General features: G+C 30.8%; 1 protein-coding gene across 3 annotated transcripts; it reads right to left on the bottom strand.

The window, feature by feature from the left end:
- Positions 1-342: 342 nt before the first annotated feature.
- LOC101220699 (probable serine/threonine-protein kinase PIX13) lies at positions 343-18,423 on the bottom strand. 3 transcript variants are annotated; one of them, XM_031885311.1, is made up of 17 exons: positions 18,333-18,423; positions 17,698-17,749; positions 17,398-17,449; positions 16,548-16,643; positions 15,292-15,345; positions 15,043-15,108; positions 14,526-14,604; positions 14,349-14,440; positions 9,312-9,543; positions 7,343-7,485; positions 6,533-6,630; positions 6,058-6,302; positions 4,545-5,090; positions 3,208-3,356; positions 2,362-2,574; positions 1,178-1,327; positions 343-769 (listed from the first exon to the last, which is right to left on the bottom strand). In XM_031885311.1, exons 6-17 carry the CDS (start codon positions 15,082-15,084, stop codon positions 674-676), a joined length of 2,085 nt encoding a protein of 694 aa, XP_031741171.1. In that variant the 5' UTR covers positions 15,085-15,108; positions 15,292-15,345; positions 16,548-16,643; positions 17,398-17,449; positions 17,698-17,749; positions 18,333-18,423; the 3' UTR covers positions 343-673. The 3 variants fall into 3 exon arrangements, with proteins under 3 accessions (XP_031741171.1, XP_031741172.1, XP_011655516.1); XM_031885312.1 differs by lacking the exons at positions 17,698-17,749; positions 18,333-18,423 and having other exon boundaries at positions 17,264-17,401; XM_011657214.2 differs by lacking the exons at positions 15,043-15,108; positions 15,292-15,345; positions 16,548-16,643; ... (1 more) ...; positions 17,698-17,749; positions 18,333-18,423 and having other exon boundaries at positions 9,312-9,739; positions 14,526-14,592.
- Positions 18,424-19,040: the final 617 nt, after the last annotated feature.

The following is a 19,040-nucleotide window of genomic DNA, read 5'->3' as shown; positions in this document are numbered from 1 at the left end:
ATGATTGTATTCTCTTTCACTTCTTCAATTTTGTTGATTCATTTATAACATTTCAATTTTGTTGACCTAAACATTGTTGTAGTTTTCCAATTTAGCTCAAAGATAAGTTCACTCACACACATTGTTAATCTCAAGCATGCCCTAAGTCATGAGTGCAAAACTTCATACAAACAAATCCAAACTCTTTAACTCATAAGCATCCCCACTTCAATTGTGAAAGAAACAGATTTGTATTAATTTGAAACAAGCAAAAGAATGGAGAGCCTTTACACAATTTAACATGTCCTCTGTCTCAGTACGAACATGGAAATGGATCACATTCTAGTAAAAAAGAAAAGGAAAAAAAGTAGTCAAAATAATTGAATGAGTTGAAAGTTTAATCCAATGTGAACTTTCATTCAGAGCAACCTCATATCCACAGCTATAAACTATCAAATACAGAAGCAATTTGGAACAGTTATAAAGGCCACAATGAAACAGTACAACAAAACAGAAATGGTGCTTCTCATGTATAACATGTTTAATATATCCTATCTCCTAAACAACACACAACGTCTATTCTATTATCTCCTTTTCTTTGTTATTTAGAGTTGAATTTCCCAGTGGTTTCCAGCAAGATTTGGTTTACCTAGCAGTCATTTATTGGATGAACCTTGTGATTCGAAGATGTCGATTATTCGTTGGCCGGAGTACATGATTCTGCAGGAGAAAGGTCTCCAATGTTGCCGGTTGGATCACCATCCATTAGGTAATTGAAGTATTCAAGTACCTATTAACATGTAAAGCACAAAAGAATCACTAAACAACATATAGCGACGAAATTAAGATTTTCATTTTTTAAAGGATTGTTTGAATTTGAAAGAACAAATCTAAGTTTTTTTTTCTTTTAAGGAAAAACACTTTTGTACTACAACAGCAATGATGAGGAATCGAGAACCTTCAACCTCTAGAGAAGCCATTCAACCATGCTCACCTAAGCTTAAAACCACTAAAGTTTCAAATTTTTGCTTTGATTTTAAAAACACACTTGACAAAGAAAAATTTGAAAAAAGTACAAGCTTAATCTTCAAAATAATAATAATAAAAACAAATGGCTATCAAACTTGGGAGCAATGTATATAAATGAGAACCAACAAATAAAGATACGAAGCAAAAAATATATGGGGAGAGTGTTCACCTTATTCATGGTTATTCTCTTGCGAGGATCCTTTCTCAGGCATTTCACTACTACATCAACCATCCAAAATAGTTGGTAGAAATCATGGGAGTCTGCTATTCTTGGATCTATTAAATCAGGGTAGTTTCTTTCCTTTAGCAATGGTCTCGCCTAAAATAACAAAACAACACATGTAGCACAACTTTCTTTAGTAAATTCTTAATAATTTTGAAGTATCAGGTAATTAATACACACACATACTGGCACTCGGAGTCAAGCAGATTGGAGCATGTAATGTGAACATATTCCAACTGTGGGCCATTCTAGTTAATTTGACATCTTATATGAATCAAGATTATGCCGACTTATCATCTTCCATTGAATCTCTTGTATAAAGAACTTATCAAAGAGCCAAAAAGAAAAAGACTTCAGCAAAATTGCAAAGAAATGTCATTATTAGAATCAATAAGTTAGGTTTATACATAAAATTAAAACATCTATCCTACACAGCCATGCAAAAGAAAAGAGCACATCAGAATGGACTCCACTAATACTTATGGTGAATTAACATTACAGCACATCAGAATACAATAGCTACTTGTAGTGTGTGGTCAATATTTTCTAAGAAAAGAGCACATCAGAATGGACTCCACTAATACTTATGGTGAATTAACATTACAGCACATCAGAATACAATAGCTACTTGTAGTGTGTGGTCAATATTTTTTCGAAAATATCCCATCTTATAAAATAGTTATTGACTATTGTACTAAGTTCTGAAAGCTCACTTGAACCTTGAACGTTATTATTTTCAATTCTAATATTGACATTAGACTTTGAAACATTGAAAAAGATAACTAAATGCAACTTTTTGTTGATATCCTTTTAGTAATTTAGTAAAAACCTCTTCAAGTTCATTTCTAGTTGTTTTTCCCTTGTCCATCATATTGTATATGGCCTCAGCGCTTCTATACAAGAGATAAGACATGTGCATGCTTTCAGAATCAGTGAATCCCACTTATTTAATTATCATTCTCATTAGTTTGTAATAAAAAGACAAACATCAGGGCAGCATAATGATCACTTACAGTGATTATAAGCTTAATTATACTTTGTTGCATTTAGCGATTTAATAAGATGGCTCCTATTAGAGAATGAGTCACAGGAGATGATCAAAATATTTTAGCAAATAGGTTACTCCTTACCCAGCCCACAAGACTCTTTCCTTCAAATATCATGTCGGTAGTCCTCAATCCAGTAATAAGCTGTAACAAGACCACGCCAAAGGCATAAACATCGGTTTTGGTAGATACTTTACCAAATTCAGCATATTCTGGTGCTAAGTATCCCAATGTCCCAACAACCCTTGTCTCTGCAGAGTCTTCATACTGAGTTCTTGCTAGTCCAAAATCTCCTAGCTGTGAAAGAAAAAGGAAGCACCGTTTTATTCAATTTTTAAACTGTAATTCTATAATGGTTAATGGCTAAATTACAAAAAGTACGCTTCAACTTTTTCCTTTGCTTAGAAAATATACCTATTCTTTCAAAATTTACAATAACACTCTTGTCTTTTTATAAACATTTCAAACTATACTTGGATTACAACAATTCCTTAAAATTTTGGACGGAAATTTTACCCTTAAATGGTGCAGTGGCCAGTGGTGAGGTGGCTTACCACAAAAACTGTATCACCACGCCATTCTAGTTCACTGCCTCAACCACAACATTCAAGTTCACAATTTTCGTCTGAAATTTAAAAAAAAAAATTCTAGTAGCTTTTAAATATTCATGAAATAGTTAAGAGTGTTTTTTAAACAAATAGAAACATAGGTTTTTCAACAGTGTCCTGAACAATGACTAGATGAATTCTCCCAAGTCCTAACTAAATGTAAGAAAAGGTCATTGTTTAACTAATACTTAGTGTAATTTAATAAATTTAAAGGAGTTCAATAACTCCAAAGCGTTCTGGAAAAAAAGGAAAAAAAATGGTTCAATAGCTAAACAATGACACTTATGAAATGACCATGACAGCTCAGGCAGGAAGTTATTACCCGTGACTCATAATCATGAGTTATGAGGATATTATTGGGTCTCATATCTCTGTGGATGATGTTATTTTTATGCAGATATTGTAACCCTCTAGCAACTCCTCTAGCTATCTTCATCCTCTTTTCCCAACTAAGAGGTCTGCGGGCAGTCCCTGCATAAATTCCACCAAAAAGATTGTCTTTGATGTCTACTTCAGTTTATTTACAAAGAAAAATAAGAACATACAGCAATCATTTCCTTTGTAAAAAAATTGCTAAGAACACAACACAATAAACATTTGGCTACATAATCATTTGACTTTTTGAGAATTTGTGATTGTTTTTTCACAATTATTTACCATATTTTTAATCTTTTCTAAGAAAATAGTTGACTTCATAGCCAAATTCCAAAATCAAAACCAAGTTTTTAAAAACTACGTTTTGAGTTATCACAACTTGGGTTGTATTTTGAAAGTACCTCTAAAATGTAGAAATCAAAGAAACTCGTAGGAAGTAAGTGTGCTCATAAAAACTAAATGGTTAACAAACGAGAACACTTAATTTGATAACAGCATTAGGTTTCTCGCTTTAGCTGGTTAAAAACAGAGAGAAGAAATTGAAATAATAATAATAATAAAAGCAGCTATGCTCAACATATTTCTTTTAATAATTAATTGATTAATTTGTAGAGTATTAGGATTTATCAATGTTTTTCATAGTGCTCTGTAATTGCGACTTAATACAATTTTTAGATATGTCCAATAGAGTGACACATGAAAGGTTATCAAATATACACAAGTACCTTGAACTTAAAAGAAGAATGGTAAAATCATCCTCCCGAGCCTAATTTGTAGATAGAATCCACAATGCACAATACTAAGAAATAATACGCAAGATTAGAAATGAAAACAAAGAACTTCAATCAACTTTTTCTAAAACCAAATACCAAACACGTAAACCTAAACAATGGGTCAAAAATCTGAACTTTGATAGAGGTTTCAATTTAGTCCTTAAACATTAATTTGTAACAATTTAGTCTTTGAACTTCTAGATGTATAACAATCTAGTCCCTAAACTTTAATAAGTATCACAATTAAGTTTGCTAAGACTTGAGATTTTTCCTTGATAAGAACTAAACAGTTAATGTTACGAAATTATTAGTTATAAATCAAAGTTCCAGTTCAAGAATTAAATTGTTAATTCTCTTGAAGTTCACAACCAAAAGTGAATTATTAACCCAAAAATATTTTCCCATGAACCACAAACGATTTGTAAAACATTTCTGAAAAACAAAGTATTTTACCAAATTCCAATTTTGAAAAAAAGAACAACAACTACAGGCTCCATAAAGAAATCCTTACTTGACAAGTGTTTCTCCAAGGATCCATGGCAAACATACTCATAAACAAGCAGCAGCCTGCGACTTGCTTCTCTACACGTACCCAAAAGCATCACCAAATTCTCATGGCTCACTTTGCTAAGAACATTAACCTCAGATCTGAATTCCTTTTCCCCTTGAGAACTAACAAGTTTATGTTGCTTGACAGCAATCCTAATCCCACCGATTTCACCACTATAAACCGAACCAAACCCACCTTCAGAAAGGAAATTGTGCTCGGAGAATCCATTGGTAGCGGCATGAAGCTCCGCGTAAGTGAAATCCCTCCTCCATCCAACAAAGGGGCGTCGTATATGGCAAATTGAACAGGCGGAGATTTTGAAGTCATCGGAAATGGAGAATGGGGAAGAAGATGAATCACCTCCTCCTGAAGAAATTTCTTTCGGCGTTGATTTCGATTGATTGACGTTACCGCTAGAGGATGATTTGCAGAGTGTAGGCCGTTTCTTGTTGAGATGCCGCCGTTCTAAATTCGCTTCGAAGAAGTCCGTTTCTTCTCCTTCTTTTTCTAATAAAACTCCCCCAAAATTATAATTCTTTATTATATGAATGGTAAATAATTATAAAATGAACAAAAATCAGTTTTTTTAGTTTTTTTTTTCAAAATGCGTAAATAGTTTCTCTTTTGGGAGATTTTGAAAAATTTTAGAACTTACGAACTATATTTACTAATCTAAACTAAAATAGAATCATACTAAAAAAATTGAAAATTTTTATATATTTAGCAAAAACTTTTTAGATAGATTATAAACAGTTTAATGAATTTTTACTATATTTTATAAATAATTTTATTATTTTCCTATTTTATAAAATGTCTCTTTAAAGTTTATATTTTCATAAATGGATATTTACTAGGTAAGGTAAACAAATGTATAATATGCATAAAAACTAATGTTTATTTACAAATTTTTTGCAAAAATATATCTTGAAATCAATATTTGATTGAAATTTGGATAAAAGAGACATTGATATTTCGCTAGTATGGATATTTTAAATCTTAAATATAATTGGGTGAATGATTGAACCTATATCTTTAGGTTACAAAATATGTCAATTGTCTAATTATTTTAAATGACAAAACTATTAAAAATATTTATAAATATAACAAAACATTATCATTTATCAATAGTTTATTAAGGTCTATCATTATTCACGACGAATAGTAACGATTTAGTGTATTTGTGAAAAGAAAAAAAAATTATTTTACTATATTTTAAAATAACCGTTGTAATGACATTCTAATACTTATCAAAACAACGTCAAAGTTCAAAGCCTAAAATCAAGTTTTGGAAAGTCTAACTCAAACATTAAAAGTTGATCATGAGCATTTTGTTAATTTAACTAAGCGCTTTCATTTAAAACGGTATTTCAAACACACTATAAGTTTAAGACTCATTTAAAATACATAAACGAAATAAAACGAAATGAAAAAGAAATGGAAGAAACAAAAGAGAGAAAGGAAGAAAGAGAATTACTTGTTGAAGAAAGTTGGTGTTGAGGACTTCCTGGTATCATCTCAGCATAACTAAATTGAGAAGGAGAGGTTTTTGGGAAGTAATTTAGAGAAGTTAGAGATATCGACAAATCCTTGTCCTCCTCAGTGCTTCCAATCCCCACTCCCAATTTCCCTCTCAACTCATGAACTGTGTTGTCCCCTTTCATTCTTGATATCTTGCAACTCAACCTCTTTAGAAAGAACTTTCTCTCTTTCTTCATACGCCTGTACATTTCGATCCATTGTAACAATGCTTCGACTCTAACCATCCTAAACTCATTAATTAACCTTTGCCAAAATTCATAATCTTCTTTCTAACCTCTAATGCATACGTTTTCCCTACTTGAAAGTTTATCAATTCTGTTCTATAATTCATAAATGCATAAACGAACAAGAGAAACATGGATAGGAATTTTGAAGGACTAAAAAAAGATGAAATGGGTTGAGATTTTCACCTGTCAAGGATAATCCAAGTTGGTTTGTAATTTTTAGCAGCTTCAAGAGCAACTTTCTTTGCAGAAGGCCCTGCATGAACTTCCACCTTGAACCTTATCTAATAAATTTACAACATAACTTCTATTAACCCTTACTCCATTGGCTTCATTAATCTAAAATAGAGAATCAAGTACATTTGAGATTAAGATTCCTTTTTCCGCTCTAGAGACTGGACTCGATCAGTAAGCCTAGTTTGATAATCATCTTGTTTGGAATAGTTGCAAATATAACAATAAAATCTAACGTATTTGTAGATATAGCACAACGCAAAAGAATTTGTTAATATAGCCAAATTTAACTCTTTAACACTTGACGACTGTCTAATAGACTACATCACTGATAAGAGTATCAGTGGTAGAGATTAGAGTATATCCCTAACGAATTTTGTTGTAACTTCCTCTCAATTTCTTACCATGATTTGCATCTTGTGAAAGAGTTGAATTCTTAATCAAATTCTAAAAACAAAAAGAATTACTTTATTTGGTTATTATAAACATTGCTAAAAAGTAGATAACAAGTAAGAAATTTAAGAGATAATTTTTTTTTATAGACTTAATTTTTAAAAACCGAATAGTTACTGAGCATTGTTTTAATTATTAAAAAACAGAAAACGAAAAAAGAATGTAATTATCAAACAAGACTTAAATGATCGAGTGAATAAACCGACTAGATGTTTACTATAAAAAATGTGATTTGGATCAACATTAATGGATCATAACACATCTCAAATACATTTTCTAGAGCATATTAGCATAGTTGAAATTGGTTACCTTTTTGAGTTCACAAAGATCCATAATTTCATGCATTCCTTCATTGTTAGTATATTCTTCCATTTTCCTTGCACTTTCCTTTTTTATCAGGTTTTCGTTCAGCCCTAACATAGAGTTTGAATCCACTCGCTGTTTGTGTCCCACTGATGAAATCGAACAACAAACAATTATTTCAGTACAATAATTGAACAAGTATTCAAATGTTATCTTGGTCGGTATACTTTTAACTTTGACTCATTTTGGTTATACTCGAACATCGATGATCAAACAATAAGATGTTCAAATTTTCAATTCTATAAAAGATAACTAAAAAAAGACATTTGTTTGTTTTAGTCTCATAACTTCCAAAAAAAGATTGCTTTCCGCCATGAAATTCTTAGAAAAAGTAATACTTTGATGTCTCTTTCATTCTCTTCCCAACGAGAGAAATTATTTTCCTTAAATGTCTATTTTTAAAATAAGAAAATTTTGTCAATTGCTTAATGAGAATTTTTATGTGAAAATCAGTGTTTTAAAGCAATGAAAAATCGTCAAAAATAGTAAAATATTTACATTTCTTAATAAAGTGCAATAAATTTTATTTTTCTCTTTTAGTAGTTTAATGGAGTGTAAGTATTCGCTTTTTTATTATTGTTTTTTTAAAAACCATTTCAATAATTAAATTATGTTAATGAAAATCATAACCCTCGAAAATACTTAGATGTTTTTCTGTGTGCACTACACCTAAATGTCTCATCACAACGTGACAAATTCCTATGACTTATTTTCTTTTATAAAAGATATTTTAATTCACTATGTATGTAATATGATAAGAGTAAAATGTATAGAGATAAGTGTATCTTGGGATACATCAAGGTATCGATCTTTTAAAATCCTATGTTAAGATAAGAAGGATCGAAAAAAAACACTAATATTTTTCTGGTTAAAAAAAATGTGTATCTTGGGATACATCAAAGTATCGATCTTTTAAAATCCTACGTTAAGATAAGTAGGATCGAAAACGAACACTAATATTTTTCTAGTTAAAAAAGTGTATTTTGATCACGGTTAGGCATTTTCAAGCACAAAGTTTGTAAGCAAGCAAAAAATAGTTATACATAATTATATGATTACATTTCAAAGATTTTTTTAACTCGATGTTTCACTTAAATAAATGAAATAATTATCACTGGCCAAGAAGTCCTTGAACAGATGTTTGAAAGCAATAAAGAAGTCGATGTTTCACTTGAATAAATGAAATAATTATCACCGGCCAAGAAGTCCTTGAACAGATGTTTGAAAGCAATAATAATAACATTGACAAAGGCTTCCGTATATATAACGAAATAACAAAAGGAAGATTTTAAAAGTAAGATAACCAAAATGAACCAAAGTTAATAGTCCGAATCAAAATAGCATTTAAACAAAAAAAATATATATTTTCTTTTCAGTAATTGTTATAAGTCATCATTAATCAAACCTCAAAGTAGAATATTCACCTTCTTTTAAAAACATTTTTTTTAAAAAAATATTGAGGGTATGAATAGATCCGAAAAAAAAATAGAGAAACTATTTTAAACGAAAAAACCACTAGAACTGTTTTCAAATATAGGAAAATGACAATCGAACAAATTCACAAAGTAGAAAATATCTATCATTTCCGGAAATAGTTAACCATTTTGCTATATATATATAAACCTAGACTTGAAGAAATAATTGGAAAAATAGTTGGCCCAAAATACAAGAAACAATAGCATTGATAACAAAGAAGAACGTCCAAAGCGAAACCTTAATCATACTAGTAAATTTACTACTCTATCTTGGCTATTTTAGGGATCTCGTAGTAAGAAAACAATCGAGCATAGCTCAACTGATCAAAGGATATACTCTCGACCAAAAAAGTCAGAGATTAGAATAATCCTTACTCTCCTTTGAATTGTTTGAGGAAGAATTGGAAGGGAAATAAAAGAGTGTGTAATTGAAATCTTACACATTGAAGCTTCCATCAAAGCATACATACTAGGATTATTAACCTGGTGAAGAACAACTAATAGTGTTATTTCATCTCCCTTTCTAAATGGAGAGTTCCTCAGCACCCATACAATTCCCATGGCTGCATTCCAACTGAACTTTCTGCTTCCATCTTGGATTGCCATCACTTTCTCTCCACCTTCTTCCAACTTTGCCATCCTCGTCCTCGAAAACAAACAAAAAATTTGCCCCTCGAAAAAATAAACGTATAAGACCCAACTATTGTAGTTTTCTAAGAGTTGATTCAAAAGGTATTGTATGGTTATTTACAAACTTGTGATTTTCAAAGAAAGAACTATCTCGAAATAGACAACTTTTTGACAAAAGTTATCCAGATATGCTACAAGAAAGGTTTTGGTTTCGATTTGGTGACGAAACCAATTCAACCTGTAAGAAAATATGAAAAAGAGATGGAAAGTAAAGATTTTTAAGTATACTTGTAATGGTAAAGCTATTGTACGACTATTTACAAATTCATGATTTAGAAAGGGAGAATGTTTCAAATATGTTTTAGAAAACTTCAAATGAACATAGTTAGTTCTATGGTGACCAAATCAATTCCCAACCCGAAGAAAAGAAAAGAAAAAGAGAAAAAGAAGAAGACACTGAAGCAAAATCTTTCAGTTCTTGTTTTAATTATAATAGTAACTAGTATAATACACGAAATAAAATGAAGCAAAATTTGAGGAAGTGAAAGAGAAAAGCAAAAACAAAAAATTAAAGAGAAGAACAGTGGAGAGTTGATGGTTTAAATGGAAAACTTGTTGCAGCAGAAATCAGTGTGGAAAGGATATTGGAATATCCTGGGAATTGAATGAGAGGCTGATGGATACTATGAAGTTTGAGTAAAGGAAAAGCCTCCAACTTCATTAACAATTCCCCTTGTAACTATATACTTGAACCAACTAATTATTATAATATATTGTTTATACCATTTCATTATTTAATGAAATGGTCTTTAATATATTAGGGGTGTAAGCAAAAAAATTGAAAAATATAAATATCAGTTTGAATCTGTTCGGCCATATTAAATATGTTGATTCCAAGCAATTTGGTTTCTTTGAGTTTTCTTAGATTCAATATTGGTTTTGAAGTAACCCTACCGTACATAAAACTCAAGTGTATTTGGTCCAACATGCATTGTCAAGTTTGGGGACATCATTCCTTTGGCCTCTTGGTCGATAGTAACTGTTTGGATTAACTTTCTAAGTGATCAACATATTTTTGCACTTATTTAAATACTTGAAAGGTCAATCCAAACACATCATAAACTAGTTAAGCTAAGTTCATTAACAATCAACCAATGATTAACATGCATAGTCAAAAAAATCTTTAAGGTGAAACCAATTTATGTCAAATTCCCCCACAGTCGACAAACCCCTTCAATTGAACTTGGTCAGTCAGTAGATTCATTCGCTTTAAAATTCTACATTTGTAGACCTATTTCTCATCAAAATTGGACTTCAGATATTAAACCGTTACTTTGATGAAAGTTTGAAAACTAAGAGTGCTTTTAACCTAATGTTGCGAAATTTTAGACCTATTTTACATCAATAATTGGAATCGAGACCAATCTAGCTAGCATCTACTCTAACCCAATTTAACCAATATCTATTCCTATCTAGTAAGATAAAAACTCAAATAGGTAACTATATTTGTATATTAAAAGACCCCCACCCCCAGAAAAAAAAAAAATACAAGCATTTCATTAGAAAGTACCTAAGCTTGGTTTTTGTATTTTTCTCTTCAATAATTCTCTTATGATGGCTGGCATCTCTCATCACTAATTGATGCGCCCAAGGTTTCTTATTCATAATTGTTTTTTATTTTCAAAGATTCTTGCTGTAAGAAAATTAATTATTTTTGTTTCATTGAACATGGCAGCTGATTTGATTTAATAACATATGAGGTTCTTTTTCCCCTAACTTTAGTGCATCTATATTAATCTATGATGATACAACTTATGTAAGTCCTCATTATTTTAGTATAAGGTATCAATCGATTCCTTTCTAATTACATTATAAGAAATATTTAAACAAGAAAAATCCTTCATCTTGTATGGCGTCCAAGAAATGTCCAATAAGCATTTGGAAAAAAACATTAAATATTAATGAGAATTCTTTTCTACTATTTTTTTTTCTTCACAAAATTACCTCTTTTTGTTTTCAAATATAATTGTCTCTCATTAAAATCGTCGTCTTTTGTGACTTGTCGTAATAAAATTGCATTTTAAAAAACAACGGCGAAAACTACCACTAGTTTTCACAAAATTTCTTAAATCTTTTTTTTTTTAAATGTCTTCAATACTCATGCACTATATTTCAATTGTTTTTTAAATGTTAAAATACAATAGAAATTGTTTCTTCTTTCCAATAAATTTTAATCTAGTCCTCCAAAGTTAGTTTCAACTATTGAAATTGGTTGAATCATAATTATTTCATGTAAAAAGAAGAAAAGCATTATATGGATATATATTCACAATAAATAAAATGTTAATAGACAATATTTATTATTTTCTCTTCTAAAAAAGTCAAGAATAAACTAGCTATTATACTAGTTTAACTTTTATTGTGAACACGTAAACAAACATTTAAAATTTTGAAATGAGATAAAATTCAAAGAAATTAAAAAAAATATTAAAACACTGTTTTGGCTTTCTAGAGGAAAATTGCTATTTTCAAAGATAGGTAAAAGACCAAAATATTCATAAAATATCACAGTCTATCTTAGAAGGTTTCTTTAATGTTCACAAGCCATTTTTTACTTCAAATCTGGATTCTCGAAAGCTTTCCTTGATTTCAAGACTAACAAGTAAGAAGCGTTATTCAACCGAGTAAACTAGCACTAGGTCTTACACCTCCCCATAATTGAGAATAGTTATTGCTTGAGCTTTCTTCTTGGGGATCATCTAACCTAACCAATCTGGCCTTTCTCCTCTTTGCACCAATTTCCAATAAAGCTGCCTCATTCCTTCCTATTATCTAACCACTGCAACTGTCCTAGAATCGTCAAGCCTTTATCCTCAGCTTTTGGTCTCGTTCATGGGATGAGGGCTAATATTCAACTTCAATCGATGGAGAGTGAAAGGCCTAACGCTTTGTTGATTTACTTTTCAACTCGAAACTCTTTAAATGATAGATCCAGATAGACCTATATAGACTATTATCTACGTTCATTTAAGATAAGTAAATTGTGAGATAGACACAATGATAGTCTATCTGTATATACGTAGATCAGATAGATTGTAATATTTTACATATTTCTTATTTGTTATTGCATCTATACGAATGAATTTAAAATCTAAAATGATTTCAAATCATGTTTTTAAAAACTTTCAATGCTAAAATTTTCAAATTTCATAGAATTTAAAAGTAAATTATATAATTTACTTCATCCTTTACTAATTTTCAATTAACACCGTCTATAGATAAAAGTATATATCATTAAATTTTTAATTTTCTTTTTCTTTTCCAACTATCATCTAAACATGAAATTTTTGAAACACTCATCTCAAATCTTTTTTGTTTCAAACAAAAAAAAAATAATTTAAAATAATTTCTCACCTTTCAAATCACAAAATTTAAAATAATTTCTTCAACTTTCTTGATTTCAAACGTAGTATTACTTAATTTAGTCTATTAACCTCCAATTTTTAGTGTCTATCCTATTGCTTATCTGTTGTTGCTTTTTTTCAATACATATTAAAAGATTATATTTTCTGTTATTATTTAACCAGTTTTGATGATAATAGTAATGATTTTAAAAAAATAAAGGATTAATGAACTAATCGAAGGAACACTATGGGCTCTAACTGACTGACAACTGACGATGGAATTGGACGTAAGAATCAATGCTAAGCATTAAAGAACAAAAAAATAAAGGATAAGAAAACAAATAGGAAAATAAATTCCCGTTCCTTTTTAATTTTTACCCTTTAGTTCATACTCTTCCAAATGAATCAATTTGGGAGGAAATTGACATTAAAGATTGATCATATTGTTTTATTTGTTCTAATTTTATATTTATCTTGGGTTATATTTAAAATTAGTTTTGGGAGATATTTGATCCTTCAATTTAACAAGTTTCTTGAAATTTTGGGAGAGGAAAAATTTAAGATCCACTTGACAGCACTTTTTATAAAAACTAAGAGATCCTTCCGGGTAAATAATTATTTAAGCCTGTAAGAATCATCTTATACTACAATAAATGCAATTTTATACTCCAAAATAGCTATATTCAATTCAATTTTAAAACTCTACATTTACTATCGTTTTTACTATTTTATATTCAATACTTTTATATTATTTATTAAATTGTTTGGTATTTCTTCTCAAACTAAATAGTTTGTATCACTTCAAATACATACCACTATTACGATCAAACTAAAATAATCTGTATCATAAAAGCAAACTATTATAATCCAACTATAATAATCTAAAACTCTAATATCCAACTCCTTACTCCAAAGTCTCTTGAATATGTTTATGTTTTCATTCCTTATTATTTTGAGATTGAAGCCAAATTACAAAAAAAAAAAAAAAAAAAAAAAAGGATTTTGAAAGCTAAAGGCAAAGTTTAAAATAACTGTATTATCAAAGGGTAATGATTGGAATATATATAAAGCAAGATCAGGAAATGGAAGTTATCAATATGGAACATCAAAATTGAATCCAAACCTAAAATATGACCATATAACATTTTTTAGAAAACAACGACAATCTCATTGACAAAAAAGTACCGTTTTGGTTCAACACCGCCCTCATTTTGTTTTCTTTTGTGATATAATATATATATTAAACCATATGAAGGTATCATAAATATCCTTATTTTATGATATATATTAGACTTGCTATTTAATTCATAAACCTCTCTTAAAATATTGGAATTTTTAACTATCAAGGAAGAGAGAGAGAAAAAATCAAAGGCTTCATATTGAAGACAAGGAACATACTTAAACTTCAGAGAAAAAGCCAATAAAGTGAGAAAAAGTACTTACTTTCCAAGGTTGTCTTAAGCTGAAAGCAGAGTAACAACAATGAATAACAAGAGAGCCAATCCTAAGCAGAACCCAACAATCGCCATAAATGCCTGTAAATGGTTTAACTTTAAGCTTAACATCAATGAAATGAAACAAGAAACAAAATACATGAATAGAAGTTTCTTTTCTAGCAACCTTCCCCTGAGACTCGAAGTTGTAGTTGACGGTGAACCATGACAACCCTCTGTCTACGAATGGCGCCAAAGCAAGAGCCCTGCATGAATGAGAAGCATTCATTTAACAGGTTGCTTCCTCGTTTCAAGAATTGAAAGGGGAGTGAGATTTAACATCCTACTAGATAACAATTTTGTTTTCCTTTTTTTGAAAATTTCAAAGCACAAACATATCTGAAATCTTTTTTTATTCAGAAAGGAAATTTCCAATGGATTTGAAAGCATAGAACAAGACTATAAATTGGTAATGAGCATATAATTTTAGGAAATAGAAAATCAGAAACAAAAGCGTTATCACGCATGACCTAAAAAAATGTTATCAAACAGAGCCCGTGGAAGTTAGAATATGCTGAATGTCATTTCCACCAGTAAACAAGTTAGACCTTACAGTTCATATAGTTGGGTTGTTTGATACTTGATAGGCAGAACCACATGTATCAGAAAAACACTTGATAATAAGCAGAAATATAAAAGCTCACCCTGCAGCTCTTGCAAGCTTTGTAACTTGGCTTCCAGCCCATACTGTAGCCATTATTTTGAGAAATCTACAAGGTAATAACATGTCATCATCTTAGTATAAAGCTCCATCACACATATATATCTCATTCTAAAAAAATGCCAGGCTTTCATCAAGAAAAATGAAAGAAAACTTTGGGCAAAAAGACGGCCCAAAAAGCAGCTAACTATACAAAAAGGGTTCCCGCAAATAACTGAAATAAGTTTTTCACCTTCCAGCAGCTGCAACATAGCCCATTTTCCCAGGTGCTGGTGCAATGTAGAACCTAAAATGAAAATAAATAATTTGGTAACAAGCGTGGGTAGACTGCTAATGGAAGAGTGATGAAATAAACAGAAGATAAACAAAGTTTATAACATAAGAAGTGTTATTTTAAAAAATAAAATAAATAAGCAAACAATAATAATAATAATAAAACAAAGGAAAATTATTTTAAATGAAAAAACTACTTAAAATATTTACAAATATAGCAAAATATCATTGTTTATCTACGATGACTGCGATAAACCAAGATAGACTATTATTTATGTCTAAAATAAAATATTTAGACAGTGATATTTTGCAATATTTAATAAATATTTTGATTCATTTTGCTATATTTGAAAATAGCCATAAAATAAATTAAACTATTGCCCACTGATCAAGTAGTAAGGATGTTTTAATCAGTCCCACTACCATCAATATTGATTGAAAGCAAGAATTAAATCATGTCCAAAAGACTGAAATGTCATCGCTTGGCATCTCAACCCTTAAGCAAATATGGTGCAGCTTCACAAGGTCTTTTTATCCAGGTGCAGGTAGTATGCATCTATTGTTGACAACCATGTGCTCTAATCCTCTTCTACAAACGTACCCTGTGCCCATTGGATTCAACCTTGGGATATCCTAAAAAAGAAACCACGTCTCACCCGACACGTTATCTAAGTACATCCAAAAGGTATGGAAATTGGAACCCCATGTTCACGATTGGCAAAGGACAAGACCAATATCAACATTAGCTACAAGCCTACAACTATTGCGTAAAAAAAGTTTTGGAAATAGTTATTTTATATTTGTAGGATTAGAGAGTAGAGGTAATTTGGTAATTAGCAGGGTAGTGTGCCAGAGAATAATGACTAGACTAAAGAAATTGGTCAACAAGGGAAGGTAGGCAACATTGTGATTGTTCAAACTTGAACTCACCCAGGAGGGAAGAGGAGGCAGCATCCAAGTTCCTAGAATTACTTTCAAACATCTTACTGTAGAAACTTAAGTGTTACCTATCTTTCTATACAATTTCCACGCCTAGTCATCTAGTTCCCATCTTATCATCCCTCAACATCCAATTCTCATAACCGACATGCATACTGAATAAATGAATAAACCTCCTAAAGTTAGGAAGCCTCATATTAGACACAAGTCACATTATGTCTCTTCTACATAATAATAGAAGTAGTAAACATGTAGTTGGTAGAGCAGTGGACTCACCACACAACGAGAAACGTTGTAAGATAGTAGACTGTATTCAACAATCCGTAAGACAATATTCCAGAAAGTCCATATCTCCTCAGTTTATCCAGTACCCTACAAGATGAACATGTACTAGAATAAGTGAGAAAGCATGAAATGTAATATCCTCAAAACTGATATATGCCTAACATGAAGACCGTATCGATGCATCCAATAAGATAAAGTTGAGAAGGTATTTGTTTCATTTCAATAAAGCCAAGACGATCTTTGTTTCCTTTTGATAAAGCCAAGATTTTTGTTTTGGTTTGGTAAAGCCAAGAAGATCCTTGTTTTCTTTTGATAAAGCCAAGACGACCTTTGTATCATTTCTATAAAGCCAAGAAGATCTTTGTTTCATTTCATGTGGTTACTAAACGGAAAATTTGTTTCCTTCTCAATTTATAACTTTGTGTATTTTGTACCCAACATAAATATTTATGTACCCGAAATTTCTAGAATTGCAAAGCTGTCTCAACCAATAAACAAGAAAATTTGCCTATCTAAAGATCTTTGACTTACTCTTCAATGTGGTTTATTCCTAGGGGATCAAGTATATTCTGAGATCCATTTTTTCTTAAATGTACCAATATAAGTAAACAGTGAAATTAACCAACAAAAAAACACAAATATTAGTGGAACATGAAATAGACTTATTTGTAGCTTATTCCAAGCGTGGAGGTTAAGTTTTGACTTACTGGTTAAGTGTACAAATATTAACAGAAATCTTGAGCAGAAAAAGGAATGCCTCACCACCACCATGGCATTATTAACAGACAAAAGCAGTAGCCTTAAAATTCAGTAAATGTATGCAAGGCATGTAGTGTAGTACTCATTTGATTTCTGGGGATGTTTCTGCTGATTCTCATTCTTTTCCATTGAACCTAACAAGAGAGAGAAGGAAAGAGATGAGAATCCTTAATATATATATACATATATATTTTAACAATAAATGGAACTTTTCATTAAGAAAATGAAAAGAGAATATTGCTCGAGGATACAAACTCCAAAAGGAGTGACAAGGCAAGAAATCAGCAGATAAGAATTCTCAAGTTCTTGATCAATAAATCAGCAGATAAGAATTCATCAAAACTCAACCACATATTCATAGGTTAAACTTTTTACGGCATACCTTCCATTTCATGATTGGAAAAGTCATCCTCAGATTTCAATGGATCGTTGGCCTATGACAATGGAACGGTAGTATCTAATCAGGAACACATACACTTGTCCAAATACAAGAACATTCGTGCCTAAAATTTCATTTACTGCCCACGTTCTATTCATATAAACAACTGAAGTCAATAGAAAGCAAACGAACAGTTAAACAACCAAAATTAACTTTATAGAAACAAACTTCCAGTGTCTACAACCAGCCAAATGCATCAAAAACCACCTCTTCTCTTCTCCTACTCTGCTAAGAACCAAATCTCTTTCTCTGTCTCTCCCTCTCATTTGTTAATATTTTTCTATAGTGTCCAATAACAAATTAAAATAGTACAAAATGCCTCTCTCTGTTTTCCTTTGCTGGTAATGTTCAAAATACAGAGCTGGTGAGCCATGTATGTAATATAGAAGTTCAATTCTGAAGTATATAAGAAATAGTAACACAATTCAAACCAAAATACCGATGAGACCAGATGAAATACAAATAACCAACAGTGACAAAACTAGGGCACTATATTCTGAAGCAAGTGGATACAACACTACAGCATGAAAGCATTAAACTGCAGTTACTGTTATGCCATTTCACTGAGGAACACTTACGCTAATTTTGGCATTGCTGAGGCAGAATCGGACGCTAGGGTTCCGACTAACAGAAAATCTTATTTGGCTCTGGAGGGGCGCAAAATGGCGGGGAAGCTCTGGAAGTTGACTTCGACTGCAATTCGATCGAATCCTGAAGAATAAAAAACGGATAAGCATTCGGAATGTAATATGTTGCAGAAATTTGAAACTCGAGAGAAGCTTATATGGCGGTACCGGGAAAACGACGCAAGGGATATTGCCATTGGTGAGCTTGGGTGGAGTTAGCATTTGAGAGAGAAAGATGATCAAATGTGAAAGACAATGTCTATCAACGGGAATTTTAGTTAAAATATAAAACAAATAAAAAAAGAAAAAGGATTTTTTCTTGATTAAGCTTATTGGTAGGGGTGAATTCAGGTTGGGTTGGTTGAGTTGGAAGACATTCTCAACCCGGTTATTTGAGTTCACAATCTGAATAATCCGAATTTAGTTACTAACTCAATCCAATCCAACCCGTAAAATATGGGTTGTCGGGTTGTATATATAATTCTTTTTTAAAAAAAATTGCCCGTTTTCTAATTTCTAATGATTATAAAAGTTTGAAATTGTTACATTTAAATTTCAAACATACATAATTCAAACTTTCATACAATAAATTCAAGATTTATATACCTTTAATTTGTTTTTTATTAAAATAATATATATATATTTATTTATTTATTATAT

Source organism: Cucumis sativus, chromosome 5, assembly GCF_000004075.3.
Source record: "Cucumis sativus cultivar 9930 chromosome 5, Cucumber_9930_V3, whole genome shotgun sequence".
NCBI classification, from domain to species: Eukaryota; Viridiplantae; Streptophyta; class Magnoliopsida; order Cucurbitales; family Cucurbitaceae; genus Cucumis; species Cucumis sativus.
The sequence above is the reverse complement of the archived record's forward strand: the minus strand, read 5'-3'. Positions and strand labels throughout refer to the sequence as shown.